General features: G+C 58.7%; 1 protein-coding gene across 4 annotated transcripts in view; it reads right to left on the reverse strand.

Moving 5' to 3' along the window:
- Nucleotides 1-516: 516 nt before the first annotated feature.
- The window catches only part of LOC140720296 (NACHT, LRR and PYD domains-containing protein 3-like), a 91,063-nt gene continuing 67,506 nt past the window's right edge, over nt 517-24,073 (reverse strand). For all 4 annotated transcript variants that reach the window (XM_073035160.1, XM_073035161.1, XM_073035162.1 and 1 more), the window contains exons 9-12: nt 2,079-2,165; nt 1,753-1,923; nt 1,430-1,597; nt 517-1,265 (exon numbers count right to left, since the gene is read on the reverse strand). In XM_073035160.1, coding sequence (XP_072891261.1) covers nt 1,178-1,265; nt 1,430-1,597; nt 1,753-1,923; nt 2,079-2,165 — 514 coding nt within the window. In that variant the 3' untranslated portion in view covers nt 517-1,177. The remainder of the gene's footprint in view (nt 1,266-1,429; nt 1,598-1,752; nt 1,924-2,078; nt 2,166-24,073) is intronic.

The raw sequence follows: 24,073 nt of genomic DNA on the forward strand, positions 1-24,073 counted from the left end.
GTGAGTGATGGGACGGTGTGGAGGGAGATTCACTCTGTGTCTGAACCCGAGAATGTGTGATGGGACGATGTGGAGAGAGATTCACTCTGTGTCTGACCCCGGGATAGTGTGATGACACGGTGTGGAGGGAGATTCACCCTGTGTCTGACCCCGGGAGTGTGTGATGGGACGGTGTGGAGGGAGATTCACTCTGTGACTGACCCCGGGAGTGTGTGATGGGACGGTGTGGAGGGAGAATCATTCTGTGTCTGACGCCGGTTTTCCACCCCCCCCCCCATCACTCTCGTACTCGATTCACGTCGATTTTAACTGCGGGGGACAGGCGCGGGTCAATTAGCCAGGAATGGGCTTTGGTGGAGATGAGTTCTTGGGCTCCTAGACTCTGCTTGTCCGACCTCCCTCAGCCTGGAGCTGAGACGCTGCTGTGTCAGTGTGAGGAGCTCCTACCCACTGTTGCAGTGCACAGGGTGCGGGGGGCAGCAGAAACCTCAAATAAAACTCGAGTCCGACACAAGACAGGAAGATACAGTGGTTTATTGATTTTTTTATGAGAAGTATAAATAAAACAATGTGTGAGCTGCTAACGCGCGGGAATAAATGATCTGCTCACAGTCACACACAATTAACTGACCGGCGACAAGGAGTGACCGTTTGAATAATCAGTCCCGTTTCTCACCGCCACTCTGCATCGGGGAAGCGATGATTATAAAATCACACTTCAGGGCCGTGTCCGGGATCGCTGCAGATCCAGGGTAACTGCCGAGGGATTTGTCAATTTAACATCATTATATCGGCCAGGCTGCCGAATGCACCGCCCTCAGCAAAGGGAGCAAAAGGATTCTCTCCCGGGATAATCCAACCCCGGGACACCGGTGACCCAGACTAATCCCCGGACCGGGGGCTCTTCCTGTCTGGGTAATTCCCCGTGGTATCACGTGGGACTCTCGAAAACGCGCATCCGACGGAAGTTAACCAGCCGGACAACAGGCGGAAACACGTCTCTGCGGGACCGCTGCGAGCTACGCACAGCTCGAGGCCCGAGCCGGTTCCGTTAAAACAATTGGGAATCAGCCCCGGCGCGCGGCCATTAAAGGTAAGGTCGGGAGTTAAAGGGGAGGGCGGGGACATGGCCAAATGTCCCCATCCCGCGGGCGGGGATTTTCACACATTCAGATGTTCAGATCCACACTCTCAGTCGGCGTCTGGCTCCCTGCAGAGATCTCAGTTTCTTCCCCCCGGTCCGACTGAACCGATTCCCCCCCAGCCTGAAACAGATGGGAGAATAAAGATGAAATAAACAGATTACACAACAGTGTCAGTAACAGGGGACCGGGGTTAATGTTTCAACAACACTCACAGACAAATATCACCAGAAAACCCGCGGATCCGCTGATATTTTATCACATTGAACATCAACACAAACACTCACCCAATCCGCCCCAGACTCGGATGGGTCAGTATGAGGTGGCGGAGAGCAGGGACAGATCGGTCTGTCAGAGAGTTTGATCCCAGGCTCAGCTCCGTCAGTGATGGGTTTGTACTGAGAGCGGAGACGAGATCCTTGGCACCAGAATCTGTGAGACCGACTTTGTCCAGCCTGGAGATGAGAGAGAGTGAGGGTGAAGGACACAGACAGACAGGAGACGGTACAAATCCCCAGTGTTCATCAGTAACACAATTACTGATCACATTAATGTTCAGTGTCAGACACCCAGTGACTGTAAACACAATCTCCCACAGTCTGGTACTTACCGCAGTTTCTGTATTTTACACTCCGGGTTCCTCAGAGCCGCAGACACCAGTTTCACTCCTGAATCTCCCAGTTTATTACCACTCAGGTTCAGCTCCGTCAGTGATGGGTTTGTACTGACAGCGGAGGTGAGATCCTCGGCACCAGAATCTGTGAGACCGACATACCCCAGCCTGGAGATGAGAGAGAGTTTGGGTGAATGACACAGAGAGACAGGAAATGGTACAGATCCCCAATGTTTATCAGTAACACAATTACTGATCACATTAATGTTCAGTGTCAGACACCCAGTGACTGTAAGCACAATCTCCCACAGTCTGGTACTTACCCCAGTCTCTGTATTTTACACTCCGGGTTCCCCAGAGCCGCAGACACCAGTTTCACTCCTGAATCCCCCAGTTTATTATCGTTCAGTCTAAACGCAAACAGACAAATTGATGAACATAATGATTAAAACCGTGGGTCTGAGGGCATTTCTCTCACTCGGATATTTCAGGAAACACTAAACCCTTTATTAATTCACTGATCGTCGTTCCCATCACTGTCAATGTCCCTCACTGCCCAGCTCCAATCAATTCACCGAAGGTCAGTAATTTCGTCTGTCGGTGTGACCCTGTAAACTCCACATATTCTCTCTCATTCCCTGATGGTGAGAAAAGTGTTCCTGACGTGAGACAGTCGGAAAGGGCAGGGGTGAAGGGGAGAAAGTCAAACAGTGAGGAAGATTTGAGATCGGGAAATATCGATGGGAGATGGAGGAAGAGACATCATCTAAGGTAAAGGATGGAAAGAGACAGAAGAAAGCGGATGTGGAAGAGAGATCCCACAGGAGGAAGGGGGCTGGGGGATTGCGATCCCACAAGAGGAAGGGGGATGGAGGAGAGAGATCCAACAGGAGGAAGGGGGATGGCGGAGAGAGACCCCACAGGAAGAAGGGGGCTGGGGAAGAGAGATCCCACAGGAGGAAGGGGGATGGGGAAGAGAGATCCCACAGGAGGAAGGGGGATGGGGAAGAGAGATCCCACCGGAGGAAGGGGGCTGGGGGATTGCGATCCCACAAGAGGAAGGGGGATGGAGGAGAGAGATCCAACAGGAGGAAGGGGGATGGCGGAGAGAGACCCCACAGGAAGAAGGGGGCTGGGGAAGAGAGATCCCACAGGAGGAAGGGGAATGGGGGAGAGAGATCCCACAGGAGGAAGGGGGATGGGGAAGACACATCCCACAGGAGGAAAGGGATGGGGGAACGAGATCCCACAAGAGGAACGGGGATAGAGAAGAGAGATCGCACAGGAGGAAGGGGGATGGGGAAGAGAGATCCCACAGGAGGAAGGGGATAGGGAAGGGAGATCCCACAGGAGGAAGGGGGATGGGGGATAGAGATCCCACAGGAGGAAGGGGGATGGGGGATAGAGATACCACAGAAGGAAGGGATGGAGAATAGAGGTCCCACAGGAGGAAGGGGGATGGGGAAGACAGATCCCAGAGGAGGAAAGGGATGGGGGAACGAGATCCCACAAGAGGAACGGGGATAGAGAAGAGAGATCGCACAGGAGGAAGGGGGATGGGGAAGAGAGATCCCACAGGAGGAAGGGGATAGGGAAGGGAGATCCCACAGGAGGAAGGGGGTTGGGGAAGGGTGAGCCCACAGGAGGAAGTGGGATGGGGGAAGAGAGATCCCACAGGAGGAAGGGGGATGGGGGATAGAGATACCACAGAAGGAAGGGATGGAGAATAGAGGTCCCACAGGAGGAAGGGGCATGGGAAAGAGAGATCCCACAGGACGAAAGGGATGGGGGAACGAGATCCCACAAGAGGAACGAGGATAGGGAAAGGAGATCGCACAGGAGGAAGGGGGATGGGGAAGAGAGATCACACAGGAGGAACGGGAATGGGGAAGAGATATCCCACAGGAGGAAGGGGGATGGTGGGGGAAGATATCACAGGAGGGGGGATGGGGGGGAAGATACCACAGGAGGGGGGATGGGGGAGAGAGATACCACGGGAGGAAGGGGGTTGGGGAAGGGTGAGCCCACAGGAGGAAGGGGGAAGGGGGAGAGAGATCCCACAGGAGGAAAGGGATGGGGGAACGAGATCCCACAAGAGGAACGGGGATAGAGAAGAGAGATCGCACAGGAGGAAGAGGGATGGGGAAGAGAGATCCCACAGGAGGAAGGGGGATGGGGGAGAGAGATCCCACAGGAGGAACGGGAATGGGGAAGAGAGATCCCTCAGGAGGAAGGGGGTTGTGGAAGGGTGAGCCCACAGGAGGAAGGGGGATGGGGGAAGAGAGTTCCCACAGGAGGAAGGGGGATGTGGGATAGAGATCCCACAGAAGGAAGGGATGGAGAATAGAGGTCCCACAGGAAGAAGGGGGATCGGGAAGAGAGATCCCACAGGACGAAAGGGATGGGGGAACGAGATCCCACAAGAGGAACGGGGATAGGGAGGAGAGATCGCACAGGAGGAAGGGGGATGGGGAAGAGAGATCCCACAGGAGGAACGGGAATGGGGAAGAGAGATCCCACAGGAGGAAGGGGGATGGTGGGGGAATATATCACAGGAGGGGGGATGGTGGGGGAAGATACCACAGGAGGGGGGATGAGGGGGGGCAGATACCACAGGAGGGAGGATGGGGGAGAGAGATCCCACAGGAGGAAGGGGATGGGGAAGGGAGATCCCACAGGAGGAAGGGGGATGGGGAAGGGTGAGACCACAGGAGGAAGGGGGATGGGGAAAGGAGATCCCACAGGAGGAAAGGGATGGGGGAACGAGATCCCACAAGAGGAACGGGGATAGGGAAGAGAGATCGCACAGGTGGAAGGGAGATGGGGAAGAGAGATCCCACAGGAGGAACGGGAATGGGGAAGAGAGGTCCCACAGGAGGAAGGGGGATGGGGGAAGAGAGATCCCACAGGAGGAAGGGGGATGGGGGATAGAGATCCCACAGGGGGATGGGGGAGAGAGATCCCACAGGAGGAAAGGGATGGGGGAACGAGATCCCACAAGAGGAACGGGGATAGGGAAGAGAGATCCCACAGGAGGAAGGGGAATAGGGAAGAGAGATCCCACAGGACGAAGGGGGATGGCAAGAGATATCCCACAGAAGGAAGGGATGGAGAATAGATGTCCCACAGGAGGAAAGGGGATGGGTAAGTGAGATCCAACAGGAGGAAAGGGATGGGGGAACGACATCCCACAGGAGGAAAGCGATGGGGGAACGAGATCCCACAAGAGGAACGGGGATAGGGAAGAGAGATCGCACAGGAGGAAGGGGGATGAGGAAGAGAGATCCCACAGGAGGAACGGGAATGCGGAAGAGAGATCCCACAGGAGGAAGGGGGATGGTGGGGGAAGATACCACAGGAGGGGGGATGGGAAGATACCACAGGAGGGGTGATGGGGGAGAGAGATCCCACAGGAGGAAGGCGGTTGGGGAAGGGTGAGCCCACAGGAGGAAGGGGGATGGGGGAGAGAGATCCCACAGGAGGAAGGGGGATGGGGGATAGAGATCCCACAAGGGGATGGGGGAGAGAGATCACACAAGAGGAAGGGGGATCGGGAAGAGATATCAAACTAGAGGAAGGGGGATTGGGAACACAGGCCCAACAGCGCGATGCGGAAGAGAGGTACCTCAGGATGAATGTGTATGGAAAAGACAGATCCCACAGGAAGTGGGGTGATGGGAGCAGAATCCCCACAGGAGGAAGGGGGATGGGGAAGAGAGATCCCACAGAAGGAAGGGGGATGGGGAATAGCGATCCCACAGGAGGAAGGGGATGGGGGAACGAGATCCCACAAGAGGAACTGGGATAGGGAAGAGAGATCGCACAGGAGGAAGGAGGATGGGGAAGAGAGATCCCACAGGAGGAACGGGAATGGGGAAGAGAGATCCCACAGGAGGAAGGGGGATGGTGGGGGAAGATACCACAGGAGGGGGGATGGGGGGGTAGATACCACAGGAGTGGGAATGGGGGAGAGAGATCCCACAGGAGGAAGGGGTTGGGGGATAGAGATCCCACAAGGGGATGGGGGAGAGAGATCACACAGGAGGAAGGGGGATTGGGAAGAGAGATCCCACAGAAGGAAGGGGGATGGGGAATAGCGATCCCACAGGAGGAAGGGGGATGGGGATGAGAGATCCCACAGGAGGAAGGGGGATGGGGAAGAGAGATCCCACAGGAGGAAAGGGATGGGGGAACGAGATCCCACAGGAGGAAAGGGATGGGGGAACGAGATCCCACAAGAGGAACTGGGATAGGGAAGAGAGATCGCACAGGAGGAAGGGGGATGGTGGGGGAAGATACCACAGGAGGGGGGATGGGAAGATACCACAGGAGGGGTGATGGGGGAGAGAGATCCCACAGGAGGAAGGCGGTTGGGGAAGGGTGAGCCCACAGGAGGAAGGGGGATGGGGGAGAGAGATCCCACAGGAGGAAGGGGGATGGGGGATAGAGATCCCACAAGGGGATGGGGGAGAGAGATCACACAAGAGGAAGGGGGATCGGGAAGAGATATCAAACTAGAGGAAGGGGGATTGGGAACACAGGCCCAACAGCGCGATGCGGAAGAGAGGTACCTCAGGATGAATGTGTATGGAAAAGACAGATCCCACAGGAAGTGGGGTGATGGGAGCAGAATCCCCACAGGAGGAAGGGGGATGGGGAAGAGAGATCCCACAGAAGGAAGGGGGATGGGGAATAGCGATCCCACAGGAGGAAGGGGATGGGGGAACGAGATCCCACAAGAGGAACTGGGATAGGGAAGAGAGATCGCACAGGAGGAAGGAGGATGGGGAAGAGAGATCCCACAGGAGGAACGGGAATGGGGAAGAGAGATCCCACAGGAGGAAGGGGGATGGTGGGGGAAGATACCACAGGAGGGGGGATGGGGGGGTAGATACCACAGGAGTGGGAATGGGGGAGAGAGATCCCACAGGAGGAAGGGGTTGGGGGATAGAGATCCCACAAGGGGATGGGGGAGAGAGATCACACAGGAGGAAGGGGGATTCGGAAGAGAGATCCCACAGAAGGAAGGGGGATGGGGAATAGCGATCCCACAGGAGGAAGGGGGATGGGGATGAGAGATCCCACAGGAGGAAGGGGGATGGGGAAGAGAGATCCCACAGGAGGAAAGGGATGGGGGAACGAGATCCCACAGGAGGAAAGGGATGGGGGAACGAGATCCCACAAGAGGAACTGGGATAGGGAAGAGAGATCGCACAGGAGGAAGGGGGATGGGGAAGAGAGATCCCACAGGAGGAACGGGAATGGGGAAGAGAGATCCCACAGGAGGAAGGGGGATGGTGGGGGAAGATACCACAGGAGGGGGGATGGGGGGGTAGATACCACAGGAGGGGGAATGGGGGAGAGAGATCCCACAGGAGGAAGGGTTTGGGGGATAGAGATCCCACAAGAGGAACGGGGATAGGGAAGAGAGATTGCACAGGAATAAGCGGGATGGGGAAGAGAGATCCCACAGGAGGAACGGGAATGGGGAAGAGAGATCCCACAGGAGGAAGGGGGATGGTGGGGGAAGATACCACAGGAGGGGGGATGGGGGGGGGGGAATATACCACAGGAGAGGGGATGGGGGAGAGAGATCCCACAGGAGGAAGGGGGTTGGGGAAGGTTGAGCCCACAGGAGGAAGGGGGATGGGGGAGAGAGATCCCACAGGAGGAAGGGGGATGGGGGATAGAGATTCCACAAGGGGATGGGGGAGAGAGATCACACAGGTGGAAGGGGGATCAGGAAGAGATATCCCACTAGAGGAAGGGGGATTGGGAACACAGGCCCAACAGCGCGCTGCGGAAGAGAGGTACCTCAGGATGAATGTGTATTGAAAAGACAGATCCCACAGGAAGTGGGGTGATGGGAGCAGAATCCCCACAGGAGGAAGGGGGATGGGGAAGAGAGATCCCACAGAAGGAAGGGGGATGGGGAATAGCGATCCCACAGGAGGAAGGGGGATGGGGATGAGAGATCCCACAGGAGGAAGGGGGATGGGGAAGAGAGATCCCACAGAAGGAAGGGGGATGGGGAATAGTGATCCCACAGGAGAAAGGGGGTGGGGATGAGAGAACCCACAGGAGGAAGGGGGATGGGGAAGAGAGATCCCACAGGAGGAAGGGGGATAGGGAAGAGAGATCCCACAGGAGGAAGGGGGATGGCAAGAGAGATCCCATAGAAGGAAGGGATGGAGAATAGAGGTCCCACAGGAGGAAGGGGGACGGGGGAGGGTGATCCCACAGGAGGAAGGCGGACGGGGGAGCGAGATCCCACAGGAGGAAGTGGGACGGGGGAGAGAGATCCCACAGAAGGAAGGGGGATAGAGAAGAGAGACCCCACAGGAGGAAGTGGGATGGGGGAGTGAGATCCCACAGTAGGAAGGGGATAGGGAAGGGAGATCCCACAGGTGGAAGGGGGTTGGGGAAGGGTGAGCCCACAGGACGAAAGGGATGGGGGAACGAGATCCCACAAGAGGAACGAGGTTAGGGAGGAGAGATCGCACAGGAGGAAGGGGGATGGGGAAGAGAGATCCCACAGGAGGAACGGGAATGGGGAAGAGAGATCCCACAGGAGGAAGGGGATAGGGAAGGGAGATCCCACAGAAGAAAGGGATGGAGAATAGAGGTCCTAAAGGAGGAAGGGGGATGGGGAAGAGAGATCCCACAGGACGAAAGGGATGGGGGAACGAGATCCCACAAGAGGAACGGGGATAGGGAAGAGAGATCGCACAGGAGGAAGGGGGATGGGGAAGAGAGATCCCACAGGAGGAACGGGAATGGGGAAGAGAGATCCCACAGGAGGAAGGGGGATGGTGGGGGAAGATATCACAGTAGGGGGGGTGGGGGGAAGATACCACAGGAGGGGGGATGGGGGAGAGAGATCCCACGGGAGGAAGGGGGTTGGGGAAGGGTGAGCCCACAGGAGGAAGGGGGATGGGGGAGAGAGTTCCCACAGGAGGAAGGGGGATAGGGGATAGAGATCCCACAAGCGGGTGGGGAAGAGAGATCCCTCAGGAGGAAGGGGATGGGGGAACGAGATCCCACAAGAGGAACGGGGATAGGGAAGAGCGATCGCACAGGAGGAAGGGGGATGGGGAAGAGAGATCCCACAGGAGGAAGTGGGATGGTGGGGGAAGATACCACAGTAGGGGCGATGGGGGAGAGAGATCCCACAGGAGGAAGCGGATGGGGAAGGGAGATCCCACAGGAGGAAGGGGGATGGGGAAGGGTGAGACCACAGGAGGAAGGGTGATGGGGAAGGCAGATCCCACAGGAGGAAAGGGATGGTGGAACGAGATCCCACAAGAGGAACGGGGATAGGGAAGAGAGATCGCACAGGAGGAAAGGGGATGGGGAAGAGAGATCCCACAGGAGGAAGGGGGATGGGGGAGAGAGATCCCACAGGAGGAACGGGAATGGGGAAGAGAGGTCCCACAGGAGGAAGGGGGATGGGGAAGGGTGAGCCCACAGGAGGAAGAGGGATGGGGAAGACAGATCCCACAGGAGGAAAGGGATGGGGGAACGAGATCCCACAAGAGGAACGGGGATAGAGAAGAGAGATCGCACAGGAGGAAGGGGGATGGGGAAGAGAGATCCCACAGGACGAAAGGGATGGGGGAACGAGATCCCACAAGAGGAACGGGGATAGGGAGGAGAGATCGCACAGGAGGAACGGGGATAGGGAAGAGAGATCCCACAGCAGGAAGGGGGATGGGGGAGAGAGATCCCACAGGAGCAACGAGAATGGGGAAGAGAGATCCCACAGGAGGAAGGGGAATGGGGGAGAGAGATCCCACAGGAGGAAGGGGATGTAGAAGGGAGATCCCACAGGTGGAAGGGGGATGGGGAAGGGTGAGCCCACAGGAGGAAGAGGGATGGGGAAGACAGATCCCACAGGAGGAAAGGGATGGGGAAACGAGATCCCACAAGAGGAACGGGGATAGAGAAGAGAGATCGCACAGGAGAAGGGGAATGGGGAAGAGAGGTCCCACAGGCGGAAGGGGGATGGGAGAGAGAGATCCCACAGGAGGAACGGGAATGGGGAAGAGAGATCCCACAGGAGGAAGGGGATAGGGAAGGGACATCCCACAGGAGGAAGGGGGTTGGGGAAGGGTGAGCCCACAGGAGGAAGGGGGATAGGGGAAGAGAGATCCCACAGGAGGAAGGGGGATGGGGGATAGAGATCCCACAGAAGGAAGGGATGGAGAATAGAGGTCCCACAGGAGGAAGGGGGATTGGGAAGAGAGATCCCACAGGACGAAAGGGATGGGGGAACGAGATCCCACAAGAGGAACGGGGATAGGGAGGAGAGATCGCACAGGAGGAAGGGGGATGGGGAAGAGAGATCCCACAGGAGGAACGGGAATGGGGAAGTGAGAACCCACAGGAGGAACGGGGATGGTGGGGGAAGATATCACAGGAGGGGGGATGGGGGGAAGATACCACAGGAGGGGGGATGGGGGAGAGAGATCCCACGGGAGGAAGGGGGTTGGGGAAGGGTGAGCCCACAGGAGGAAGGGGGATGGGGGAGAGAGTTCCCACAGGAGGAAGGGGGATAGGGGATAGAGATCCCACAAGCGGGTGGGGAAGAGAGATCCCACAGGAGGAAGGGGATGGGGGAACGAGATCCCACAAGAGGAACGGGAATAGGGAAGAGAATCGCACAGGAGGAAGGGGGATGGGGAAGAGAGATCCCACAGGAGGAACGGGAATGGGGAAGAGAGATCCCACAGGAGGAAGGGGGTGGGGAAGGGAGATCCCACAGGAGGAAGGAGGATGGGGAAGGGTGAGACCACAGGTGGAAGGGTGATGGGGAAGGGAGATCCCACAGGAGGAAAGGGATGGGGGAACGAGATCCCACAAGAGGAACGGGGATAGGGAAGAGAGATCGCACAGGAGGAAGGGGATGAGGAAGAGAGATCCCACAGGAGGAACGGAAATGGGGAAGAGAGGTCCCACAGGAGGAAGGGGGACGGGGGAAAAGATACCACAGGAGGGCGGATGGGTGAGGGAGATCCCACAGGAGGAAGGGGATAGTGAAGGGAGATCCTACAGGTGGAAGGGGGTTGGGGAAGGGTGAGCCCACAGGAGGAAGGGTGATGGGGGAGAGAGATCCCACAGGATGAAAGTGGACGGGGGAGAGAGATCCCACAGGAGGAAGGGGGACGGGGGATGGGAGATCCCTCAAGAGGAAGGGGGACGGGAGATGGGAGATGCCACAGGGGGAAGTGGGACGGGGGATGGGAAATCCCACAGGAGGAAGGGGGACGGGGGAGGGTGATCCCACAGGAGGAAGGGGGACGGGGGGAGCGAGATCCCACAAGAGGAAGGGGGATAGAGAAGAGTGATCCCACAGGAGGAAGGGGGATGGGGGAGTGAGTTCGCACGGGAGGAAGTGGGATGGGGGAGAGAGATCCCACAGTAGGAAGAGGATGGGGAAGATAGATCCCACAAGAGGAAGGGGGTTGGGGCAGAGAGATCCCACAGGAGGAAGGGTGATGGCTCAGAGAGATCCCACAGGAGGAAGGGGGATGGAGGAGAGAGATCCCACAGGAGGAAGGGGGATGGTGGGGGAAGATACCACAGGAGGGGGGATGGGGGGGTAGATACCACAGGAGTGGGAATGGGGGAGAGAGATCCCACAGGAGGAAGGGGTTGGGGGATAGAGATCCCACAAGGGGATGGGGGAGAGAGATCACACAGGAGGAAGGGGGATTGGGAAGAGAGATCCCACAGAAGGAAGGGGGATGGGGAATAGCGATCCCACAGGAGGAAGGGGGATGGGGATGAGAGATCCCACAGGAGGAAGGGGGATGGGGAAGAGAGATCCCACAGGAGGAAAGGGATGGGGGAACGAGATCCCACAGGAGGAAAGGGATGGGGGAGAGAGATCCCACAGGAGGAAGGGGGATGGTGGGGGAAGATACCACAGGAGGGGGGATGGGGGGGTAGATACCACAGGAGTGGGAATGGGGGAGAGAGATCCCACAGGAGGAAGGGGTTGGGGGATAGAGATCCCACAAGGGGATGGGGGAGAGAGATCACACAGGAGGAAGGGGGATTGGGAAGAGAGATCCCACAGAAGGAAGGGGGATGGGGAATAGCGATCCCACAGGAGGAAGGGGGATGGGGATGAGAGATCCCACAGGAGGAAGGGGGATGGGGAAGAGAGATCCCACAGGAGGAAAGGGATGGGGGAACGAGATCCCACAGGAGGAAAGGGATGGGGGAACGAGATCCCACAAGAGGAACTGGGATAGGGAAGAGAGATCGCACAGGAGGAAGGGGGATGGGGAAGAGAGATCCCACAGGAGGAACGGGAATGGGGAAGAGAGATCCCACAGGAGGAAGGGGGATGGTGGGGGAAGATACCACAGGAGGGGGGATGGGGGGGTAGATACCACAGGAGGGGGAATGGGGGAGAGAGATCCCACAGGAGGAAGGGTTTGGGGGATAGAGATCCCACAAGAGGAACGGGGATAGGGAAGAGAGATTGCACAGGAATAAGCGGGATGGGGAAGAGAGATCCCACAGGAGGAACGGGAATGGGGAAGAGAGATCCCACAGGAGGAAGGGGGATGGTGGGGGAAGATACCACAGGAGGGGGGATGGGGGGGGGAATATACCACAGGAGAGGGGATGGGGGAGAGAGATCCCACAGGAGGAAGGGGGTTGGGGAAGGTTGAGCCCACAGGAGGAAGGGGGATGGGGGAGAGAGATCCCACAGGAGGAAGGGGGATGGGGGATAGAGATTCCACAAGGGGATGGGGGAGAGAGATCACACAGGTGGAAGGGGGATCAGGAAGAGATATCCCACTAGAGGAAGGGGGATTGGGAACACAGGCCCAACAGCGCGCTGCGGAAGAGAGGTACCTCAGGATGAATGTGTATTGAAAAGACAGATCCCACAGGAAGTGGGGTGATGGGAGCAGAATCCCCACAGGAGGAAGGGGGATGGGGAAGAGAGATCCCACAGAAGGAAGGGGGATGGGGAATAGCGATCCCACAGGAGGAAGGGGGATGGGGATGAGAGATCCCACAGGAGGAAGGGGGATGGGGAAGAGAGATCCCACAGAAGGAAGGGGGATGGGGAATAGTGATCCCACAGGAGAAAGGGGGTGGGGATGAGAGAACCCACAGGAGGAAGGGGGATGGGGAAGAGAGATCCCACAGGAGGAAGGGGGATAGGGAAGAGAGATCCCACAGGAGGAAGGGGGATGGCAAGAGAGATCCCATAGAAGGAAGGGATGGAGAATAGAGGTCCCACAGGAGGAAGGGGGACGGGGGAGGGTGATCCCACAGGAGGAAGGCGGACGGGGGAGCGAGATCCCACAGGAGGAAGTGGGACGGGGGAGAGAGATCCCACAGAAGGAAGGGGGATAGAGAAGAGAGACCCCACAGGAGGAAGTGGGATGGGGGAGTGAGATCCCACAGTAGGAAGGGGATAGGGAAGGGAGATCCCACAGGTGGAAGGGGGTTGGGGAAGGGTGAGCCCACAGGACGAAAGGGATGGGGGAACGAGATCCCACAAGAGGAACGAGGTTAGGGAGGAGAGATCGCACAGGAGGAAGGGGGATGGGGAAGAGAGATCCCACAGGAGGAACGGGAATGGGGAAGAGAGATCCCACAGGAGGAAGGGGATAGGGAAGGGAGATCCCACAGAAGAAAGGGATGGAGAATAGAGGTCCTAAAGGAGGAAGGGGGATGGGGAAGAGAGATCCCACAGGACGAAAGGGATGGGGGAACGAGATCCCACAAGAGGAACGGGGATAGGGAAGAGAGATCGCACAGGAGGAAGGGGGATGGGGAAGAGAGATCCCACAGGAGGAACGGGAATGGGGAAGAGAGATCCCACAGGAGGAAGGGGGATGGTGGGGGAAGATATCACAGTAGGGGGGGTGGGGGGAAGATACCACAGGAGGGGGGATGGGGGAGAGAGATCCCACGGGAGGAAGGGGGTTGGGGAAGGGTGAGCCCACAGGAGGAAGGGGGATGGGGGAGAGAGTTCCCACAGGAGGAAGGGGGATAGGGGATAGAGATCCCACAAGCGGGTGGGGAAGAGAGATCCCTCAGGAGGAAGGGGATGGGGGAACGAGATCCCACAAGAGGAACGGGGATAGGGAAGAGCGATCGCACAGGAGGAAGGGGGATGGGGAAGAGAGATCCCACAGGAGGAAGTGGGATGGTGGGGGAAGATACCACAGTAGGGGCGATGGGGGAGAGAGATCCCACAGGAGGAAGCGGATGGGGAAGGGAGATCCCACAGGAGGAAGGGGGATGGGGAAGGGTGAGACCACAGGAGGAAGGGTGATGGGGAAGGCAGATCCCACAGGAGGAAAGGGATGGTGGAACGAGATCCCACAAGAGGAACGGGGATAGGGAAGAGAGATCGCACAGGAGGAAAGGGGATGGGGAAGAGAGATCCCACAGGAGGAAGGGGGATGGGGGAGAGAGATCCCACAGGAGGAACGGGAATGGGGAAGAGAGGTCCCACAGGAGGAAGGGGGATGGGGAAGGGTGAGCCCACAGGAGGAAGAGGGATGGGGAAGACAGATCCCACAGGAGGAAAGGGATGGGGGAACGAGATCCCACAAGAGGAACGGGGATAGAGAAGAGAGATCGCACAGGAGAAGGGGGATGGGGAAGAGAGGTCCCACAGGCGGAAGGGGGATGGGAGAGAGAGATCCCACAGGAGGAACGGGAATGGGGAAGAGAGATCCCACAGGAGGAAGGGGATAGGGAAGGGAGATCCCACAGGAGGAAGGGGGTTGGGGAAGGGTGAGCCCACAGGAGGAAGGGGGACAGGGGAAGAGAGATCCCACAGGAGGAAGGGGGATGGGGGATAGAGATCCCACAGAAGGAAGGGATGGAGAATAGAGGTCCCACAGGAGGAAGGGGGATGGGGAAGAGAGATCCCACAGGACGAAAGGGATGGGGGAACGAGATCCCACAAGAGGAACGGGGATAGGGAGGAGAGATCGCACAGGAGGAACGGGGATAGGGAAGAGAGATCCCACAGCAGGAAGGGGGATGGGGGAGAGAGATCCCACAGGAGCAACGAGAATGGGGAAGAGAGATCCCACAGGAGGAAGGGGAATGGGGGAGAGAGATCCCACAGGAGGAAGGGGATGTAGAAGGGAGATCCCACAGGTGGAAGGGGGATGGGGAAGGGTGAGCCCACAGGAGGAAGAGGGATGGGGAAGACAGATCCCACAGGAGGAAAGGGATGGGGAAACGAGATCCCACAAGAGGAACGGGGATAGAGAAGAGAGATCGCACAGGAGAAGGGGAATGGGGAAGAGAGGTCCCACAGGCGGAAGGGGGATGGGAGAGAGAGATCCCACAGGAGGAACGGGAATGGGGAAGAGAGATCCCACAGGAGGAAGGGGATAGGGAAGGGACATCCCACAGGAGGAAGGGGGTTGGGGAAGGGTGAGCCCACAGGAGGAAGGGGGATAGGGGAAGAGAGATCCCACAGGAGGAAGGGGGATGGGGGATAGAGATCCCACAGAAGGAAGGGATGGAGAATAGAGGTCCCACAGGAGGAAGGGGGATTGGGAAGAGAGATCCCACAGGACGAAAGGGATGGGGGAACGAGATCCCACAAGAGGAACGGGGATAGGGAGGAGAGATCGCACAGGAGGAAGGGGGATGGGGAAGAGAGATCCCACAGGAGGAACGGGAATGGGGAAGTGAGAACCCACAGGAGGAACGGGGATGGTGGGGGAAGATATCACAGGAGGGGGGATGGGGGGAAGATACCACAGGAGGGGGGATGGGGGAGAGAGATCCCACGGGAGGAAGGGGGTTGGGGAAGGGTGAGCCCACAGGAGGAAGGGGGATGGGGGAGAGAGTTCCCACAGGAGGAAGGGGGATAGGGGATAGAGATCCCACAAGCGGGTGGGGAAGAGAGATCCCACAGGAGGAAGGGGATGGGGGAACGAGATCCCACAAGAGGAACGGGAATAGGGAAGAGAATCGCACAGGAGGAAGGGGGATGGGGAAGAGAGATCCCACAGGAGGAACGGGAATGGGGAAGAGAGATCCCACAGGAGGAAGGGGGTGGGGAAGGGAGATCCCACAGGAGGAAGGAGGATGGGGAAGGGTGAGACCACAGGTGGAAGGGTGATGGGGAAGGGAGATCCCACAGGAGGAAAGGGATGGGGGAACGAGATCCCACAAGAGGAACGGGGATAGGGAAGAGAGATCGCACAGGAGGAAGGGGATGAGGAAGAGAGATCCCACAGGAGGAACGGAAATGGGGAAGAGAGGTCCCACAGGAGGAAGGGGGACGGGGGAAAAGATACCACAGGAGGGCGGATGGGTGAGGGAGATCCCACAGGAGGAAGGGGATAGTGAAGGGAGATCCTACAGGTGGAAGGGGGTTGGGGAAGGGTGAGCCCACAGGAGGAAGGGTGATGGGGGAGAGAGATCCCACAGGATGAAAGTGGACGGGGGAGAGAGATCCCACAGGAGGAAGGGGGACGGGGGATGGGAGATCCCTCAAGAGGAAGGGGGACGGGAGATGGGAGATGCCACAGGGGGAAGTGGGACGGGGGATGGGAAATCCCACAGGAGGAAGGGGGACGGGGGAGGGTGATCCCACAGGAGGAAGGGGGACGGGGGAGCGAGATCCCACAAGAGGAAGGGGGATAGAGAAGAGTGATCCCACAGGAGGAAGGGGGATGGGGGAGTGAGTTCGCACGGGAGGAAGTGGGATGGGGGAGAGAGATCCCACAGTAGGAAGAGGATGGGGAAGATAGATCCCACAAGAGGAAGGGGGTTGGGGCAGAGAGATCCCACAGGAGGAAGGGTGATGGCTCAGAGAGATCCCACAGGAGGAAGGGGGATGGAGGAGAGAGATCCCACAGGAGGAAGGGGGATGGTGGGGGAAGATACCACAGGAGGGGGGATGGGGGGGTAGATACCACAGGAGTGGGAATGGGGGAGAGAGATCCCACAGGAGGAAGGGGTTGGGGGATAGAGATCCCACAAGGGGATGGGGGAGAGAGATCACACAGAAGGAAGGGGGATGGGGAATAGCGATCCCACAGGAGGAAGGGGGATGGGGATGAGAGATCCCACAGGAGGAAGGGGGATGGGGAAGAGAGATCCCACAGGAGGAAAGGGATGGGGGAACGAGATCCCACAGGAGGAAAGGGATGGGGGAGAGAGATCCCACAGGAGGAAGGGGGATGGTGGGGGAAGATACCACAGGAGGGGGGATGGGGGGGTAGATACCACAGGAGTGGGAATGGGGGAGAGAGATCCCACAGGAGGAAGGGGTTGGGGGATAGAGATCCCACAAGGGGATGGGGGAGAGAGATCACACAGGAGGAAGGGGAATTGGGAAGAGAGATCCCACAGAAGGAAGGGGGATGGGGAATAGCGATCCCACAGGAGGAAGGGGGATGGGGATGAGAGATCCCACAGGAGGAAGGGGGATGGGGAAGAGAGATCCCACAGGAGGAAAGGGATGGGGGAACGAGATCCCACAGGAGGAAAGGGATGGGGGAACGAGATCCCACAAGAGGAACTGGGATAGGGAAGAGAGATCGCACAGGAGGAAGGGGGATGGGGAAGAGAGATCCCACAGGAGGAACGGGAATGGGGAAGAGAGATCCCACAGGAGGAAGGGGGATGGTGGGGGAAGATACCACAGGAGGGGGGATGGGGGGGTAGATACCACAGGAGGGGGAATGGGGGAGAGAGATCCCACAGGAGGAAGGGTTTGGGGGATAGAGATCCCACAAGAGGAACGGGGATAGGGAAGAGAGATTGCACAGGAATAAGCGGGATGGGGAAGAGAGATCCCACAGGAGGAACGGGAATGGGGAAGAGAGATCCCACAGGAGGAAGGGGGATGGTGGGGGAAGATACCACAGGAGGGGGGATGGGGGGGGGAATATACCACAGGAGAGGGGATGGGGGAGAGAGATCCCACAGGAGGAAGGGGGTTGGGGAAGGTTGAGCCCACAGGAGGAAGGGGGATGGGGGAGAGAGATCCCACAGGAGGAAGGGGGATGGGGGATAGAGATTCCACAAGGGGATGGGGGAGAGAGATCACACAGGTGGAAGGGGGATCAGGAAGAGATATCCCACTAGAGGAAGGGGGATTGGGAACACAGGCCCAACAGCGCGCTGCGGAAGAGAGGTACCTCAGGATGAATGTGTATTGAAAAGACAGATCCCACAGGAAGTGGGGTGATGGGAGCAGAATCCCCACAGGAGGAAGGGGGATGGGGAAGAGAGATCCCACAGAAGGAAGGGGGATGGGGAATAGCGATCCCACAGGAGGAAGGGGGATGGGGATGAGAGATCCCACAGGAGGAAGGGGGATGGGGAAGAGAGATCCCACAGAAGGAAGGGGGATGGGGAATAGTGATCCCACAGGAGAAAGGGGGGTGGGGATGAGAGAACCCACAGGAGGAAGGGGGATGGGGAAGAGAGATCCCACAGGAGGAAGGGGGATAGGGAAGAGAGATCCCACAGGAGGAAGGGGGATGGCAAGAGAGATCCCATAGAAGGAAGGGATGGAGAATAGAGGTCCCACAGGAGGAAGGGGGACGGGGGAGGGTGATCCCACAGGAGGAAGGCGGACGGGGGAGCGAGATCCCACAGGAGGAAGTGGGACGGGGGAGAGAGATCCCACAGAAGGAAGGGGGATAGAGAAGAGAGACCCCACAGGAGGAAGTGGGATGGGGGAGTGAGATCCCACAGTAGGAAGGGGATAGGGAAGGGAGATCCCACAGGTGGAAGGGGGTTGGGGAAGGGTGAGCCCACAGGACGAAAGGGATGGGGGAACGAGATCCCACAAGAGGAACGAGGTTAGGGAGGAGAGATCGCACAGGAGGAAGGGGGATGGGGAAGAGAGATCCCACAGGAGGAACGGGAATGGGGAAGAGAGATCCCACAGGAGGAAGGGGATAGGGAAGGGAGATCCCACAGAAGAAAGGGATGGAGAATAGAGGTCCTAAAGGAGGAAGGGGGATGGGGAAGAGAGATCCCACAGGACGAAAGGGATGGGGGAACGAGATCCCACAAGAGGAACGGGGATAGGGAAGAGAGATCGCACAGGAGGAAGGGGGATGGGGAAGAGAGATCCCACAGGAGGAACGGGAATGGGGAAGAGAGATCCCACAGGAGGAAGGGGGATGGTGGGGGAAGATATCACAGTAGGGGGGGTGGGGGGAAGATACCACAGGAGGGGGGATGGGGGAGAGAGATCCCACGGGAGGAAGGGGGTTGGGGAAGGGTGAGCCCACAGGAGGAAGGGGGATGGGGGAGAGAGTTCCCACAGGAGGAAGGGGGATAGGGGATAGAGATCCCACAAGCGGGTGGGGAAGAGAGATCCCTCAGGAGGAAGGGGATGGGGGAACGAGATCCCACAAGAGGAACGGGGATAGGGAAGAGCGATCGCACAGGAGGAAGGGGGATGGGGAAGAGAGATCCCACAGGAGGAAGTGGGATGGTGGGGGAAGATACCACAGTAGGGGCGATGGGGGAGAGAGATCCCACAGGAGGAAGCGGATGGGGAAGGGAGATCCCACAGGAGGAAGGGGGATGGGGAAGGGTGAGACCACAGGAGGAAGGGTGATGGGGAAGGCAGATCCCACAGGAGGAAAGGGATGGTGGAACGAGATCCCACAAGAGGAACGGGGATAGGGAAGAGAGATCGCACAGGAGGAAAGGGGATGGGGAAGAGAGATCCCACAGGAGGAAGGGGGATGGGGGAGAGAGATCCCACAGGAGGAACGGGAATGGGGAAGAGAGGTCCCACAGGAGGAAGGGGGATGGGGAAGGGTGAGCCCACAGGAGGAAGAGGGATGGGGAAGACAGATCCCACAGGAGGAAAGGGATGGGGGAACGAGATCCCACAAGAGGAACGGGGATAGAGAAGAGAGATCGCACAGGAGAAGGGGGATGGGGAAGAGAGGTCCCACAGGCGGAAGGGGGATGGGAGAGAGAGATCCCACAGGAGGAACGGGAATGGGGAAGAGAGATCCCACAGGAGGAAGGGGATAGGGAAGGGAGATCCCACAGGAGGAAGGGGGTTGGGGAAGGGTGAGCCCACAGGAGGAAGGGGGACAGGGGAAGAGAGATCCCACAGGAGGAAGGGGGATGGGGGATAGAGATCCCACAGAAGGAAGGGATGGAGAATAGAGGTCCCACAGGAGGAAGGGGGATGGGGAAGAGAGATCCCACAGGACGAAAGGGATGGGGGAACGAGATCCCACAAGAGGAACGGGGATAGGGAGGAGAGATCGCACAGGAGGAACGGGGATAGGGAAGAGAGATCCCACAGCAGGAAGGGGGATGGGGGAGAGAGATCCCACAGGAGCAACGAGAATGGGGAAGAGAGATCCCACAGGAGGAAGGGGAATGGGGGAGAGAGATCCCACAGGAGGAAGGGGATGTAGAAGGGAGATCCCACAGGTGGAAGGGGGATGGGGAAGGGTGAGCCCACAGGAGGAAGAGGGATGGGGAAGACAGATCCCACAGGAGGAAAGGGATGGGGAAACGAGATCCCACAAGAGGAACGGGGATAGAGAAGAGAGATCGCACAGGAGAAGGGGAATGGGGAAGAGAGGTCCCACAGGCGGAAGGGGGATGGGAGAGAGAGATCCCACAGGAGGAACGGGAATGGGGAAGAGAGATCCCACAGGAGGAAGGGGATAGGGAAGGGACATCCCACAGGAGGAAGGGGGTTGGGGAAGGGTGAGCCCACAGGAGGAAGGGGGATAGGGGAAGAGAGATCCCACAGGAGGAAGGGGGATGGGGGATAGAGATCCCACAGAAGGAAGGGATGGAGAATAGAGGTCCCACAGGAGGAAGGGGGATTGGGAAGAGAGATCCCACAGGACGAAAGGGATGGGGGAACGAGATCCCACAAGAGGAACGGGGATAGGGAGGAGAGATCGCACAGGAGGAAGGGGGATGGGGAAGAGAGATCCCACAGGAGGAACGGGAATGGGGAAGTGAGAACCCACAGGAGGAACGGGGATGGTGGGGGAAGATATCACAGGAGGGGGGATGGGGGGAAGATACCACAGGAGGGGGGATGGGGGAGAGAGATCCCACGGGAGGAAGGGGGTTGGGGAAGGGTGAGCCCACAGGAGGAAGGGGGATGGGGGAGAGAGTTCCCACAGGAGGAAGGGGGATAGGGGATAGAGATCCCACAAGCGGGTGGGGAAGAGAGATCCCACAGGAGGAAGGGGATGGGGGAACGAGATCCCACAAGAGGAACGGGAATAGGGAAGAGAATCGCACAGGAGGAAGGGGGATGGGGAAGAGAGATCCCACAGGAGGAACGGGAATGGGGAAGAGAGATCCCACAGGAGGAAGGGGGTGGGGAAGGGAGATCCCACAGGAGGAAGGAGGATGGGGAAGGGTGAGACCACAGGTGGAAGGGTGATGGGGAAGGGAGATCCCACAGGAGGAAAGGGATGGGGGAACGAGATCCCACAAGAGGAACGGGGATAGGGAAGAGAGATCGCACAGGAGGAAGGGGATGAGGAAGAGAGATCCCACAGGAGGAACGGAAATGGGGAAGAGAGGTCCCACAGGAGGAAGGGGGACGGGGGAAAAGATACCACAGGAGGGCGGATGGGTGAGGGAGATCCCACAGGAGGAAGGGGATAGTGAAGGGAGATCCTACAGGTGGAAGGGGGTTGGGGAAGGGTGAGCCCACAGGAGGAAGGGTGATGGGGGAGAGAGATCCCACAGGATGAAAGTGGACGGGGGAGAGAGATCCCACAGGAGGAAGGGGGACGGGGGATGGGAGATCCCTCAAGAGGAAGGGGGACGGGAGATGGGAGATGCCACAGGGGGAAGTGGGACGGGGGATGGGAAATCCCACAGGAGGAAGGGGGACGGGGGAGGGTGATCCCACAGGAGGAAGGGGGACGGGGGAGCGAGATCCCACAAGAGGAAGGGGGATAGAGAAGAGTGATCCCACAGGAGGAAGGGGGATGGGGGAGTGAGTTCGCACGGGAGGAAGTGGGATGGGGGAGAGAGATCCCACAGTAGGAAGAGGATGGGGAAGATAGATCCCACAAGAGGAAGGGGGTTGGGGCAGAGAGATCCCACAGGAGGAAGGGTGATGGCTCAGAGAGATCCCACAGGAGGAAGGGGGATGGAGGAGAGAGATCCCACAGGAGGAAGGGGGATGGTGGGGGAAGATACCACAGGAGGGGGGATGGGGGGGGTAGATACCACAGGAGTGGGAATGGGGGAGAGAGATCCCACAGGAGGAAGGGGTTGGGGGATAGAGATCCCACAAGGGGATGGGGGAGAGAGATCACACAGGAGGAAGGGGGATTGGGAAGAGAGATCCCACAGAAGGAAGGGGGATGGGGAATAGCGATCCCACAGGAGGAAGGGGGATGGGGATGAGAGATCCCACAGGAGGAAGGGGGATGGGGAAGAGAGATCCCACAGGAGGAAAGGGATGGGGGAACGAGATCCCACAGGAGGAAAGGGATGGGGGAACGAGATCCCACAAGAGGAACTGGGATAGGGAAGAGAGATTGCACAGGAATAAGGGGGATGGGGAAGAGAGATCCCACAGGAGGAACGGGAATGGGGAAGAGAGATCCCACAGGAGGAAGGGGATAGTGAAGGGAGATCCTACAGGTGGAAGGGGGTTGGGGAAGGGTGAGCCCACAGGAGGAAGGGTGATGGGGGAGAGAGATCCCACAGGATGAAAGTGGACGGGGGAGAGAGATCCCACAGGAGGAAGGGGGACGGGGGATGGGAGATCCCTCAAGAGGAAGGGGGACGGGAGATGGGAGATGCCACAGGGGGAAGTGGGACGGGGGATGGGAAATCCCACAGGAGGAAGGGGGACGGGGGAGGGTGATCCCACAGGAGGAAGGGGGACGGGGGAGCGAGATCCCACAAGAGGAAGGGGGATAGAGAAGAGTGATCCCACAGGAGGAAGGGGGATGGGGGAGTGAGTTCGCACGGGAGGAAGTGGGATGGGGGAGAGAGATCCCACAGTAGGAAGAGGATGGGGAAGATAGATCCCACAAGAGGAAGGGGGTTGGGGCAGAGAGATCCCACAGGAGGAAGGGTGATGGCTCAGAGAGATCCCACAGGAGGAAGGGGGATGGAGGAGAGAGATCCCACAGGAGGAAGGGGGATGGTGGGGGAAGATACCACAGGAGGGGGGATGGGGGGGTAGATACCACAGGAGTGGGAATGGGGGAGAGAGATCCCACAGGAGGAAGGGGTTGGGGGATAGAGATCCCACAAGGGGATGGGGGAGAGAGATCACACAGGAGGAAGGGGGATTGGGAAGAGAGATCCCACAGAAGGAAGGGGGATGGGGAATAGCGATCCCACAGGAGGAAGGGGGATGGGGATGAGAGATCCCACAGGAGGAAGGGGGATGGGGAAGAGAGATCCAACAGGAGGAAAGGGATGGGGGAACGAGATCCCACAGGAGGAAAGGGATGGGGGAACGAGATCCCACAAGAGGAACTGGGATAGGGAAGAGAGATCGCACAGGAGGAAGGGGGATGGGGAAGAGAGATCCCACAGGAGGAACGGGAATGGGGAAGAGAGATCCCACAGGAGGAAGGGGGATGGTGGGGGAAGATACCACAGGAGGGGGGATGGGGGGTAGATACCACAGGAGGGGGAATGGGGGAGAGAGATCCCACAGGAGGAAGGGTTTGGGGGATAGAGATCCCACAAGAGGAACGGGGATAGGGAAGAGAGATTGCACAGGAGGAAGGGGGATGGGGAAGAGAGATCCCACAGGAGGAACGGGAATGGGGAAGAGAGATCCCACAGGAGGAAGGGGGATGGTGGGGGAAGATACCACAGGAGGGGGGATGGGGGGGTAGATACCACAGGAGGGGGAATGGGGGAGAGAGATCCCACAGGAGGAAGGGTTTGGGGGATAGAGATCCCACAAGAGGAACGGGGATAGGGAAGAGAGATTGCACAGGAATAAGGGGGATGGGGAAGAGAGATCCCACAGGAGGAACGGGAATGGGGAAGAGAGATCCCACAGGAGGAAGGGGATAGTGAAGGGAGATCCTACAGGTGGAAGGGGGTTGGGGAAGGGTGAGCCCACAGGAGGAAGGGTGATGGGGGAGAGAGATCCCACAGGATGAAAGTGGACGGGGGAGAGAGATCCCACAGGAGGAAGGGGGACGGGGGATGGGAGATCCCTCAAGAGGAAGGGGGACGGGAGATGGGAGATGCCACAGGGGGAAGTGGGACGGGGGATGGGAAATCCCACAGGAGGAAGGGGGACGGGGGAGGGTGATCCCACAGGAGGAAGGGGGACGGGGGGAGCGAGATCCCA

This window comes from Hemitrygon akajei, unplaced genomic scaffold (assembly GCF_048418815.1).
Source record: "Hemitrygon akajei unplaced genomic scaffold, sHemAka1.3 Scf000041, whole genome shotgun sequence".
Classification (NCBI taxonomy): Eukaryota; Metazoa; Chordata; class Chondrichthyes; order Myliobatiformes; family Dasyatidae; genus Hemitrygon; species Hemitrygon akajei.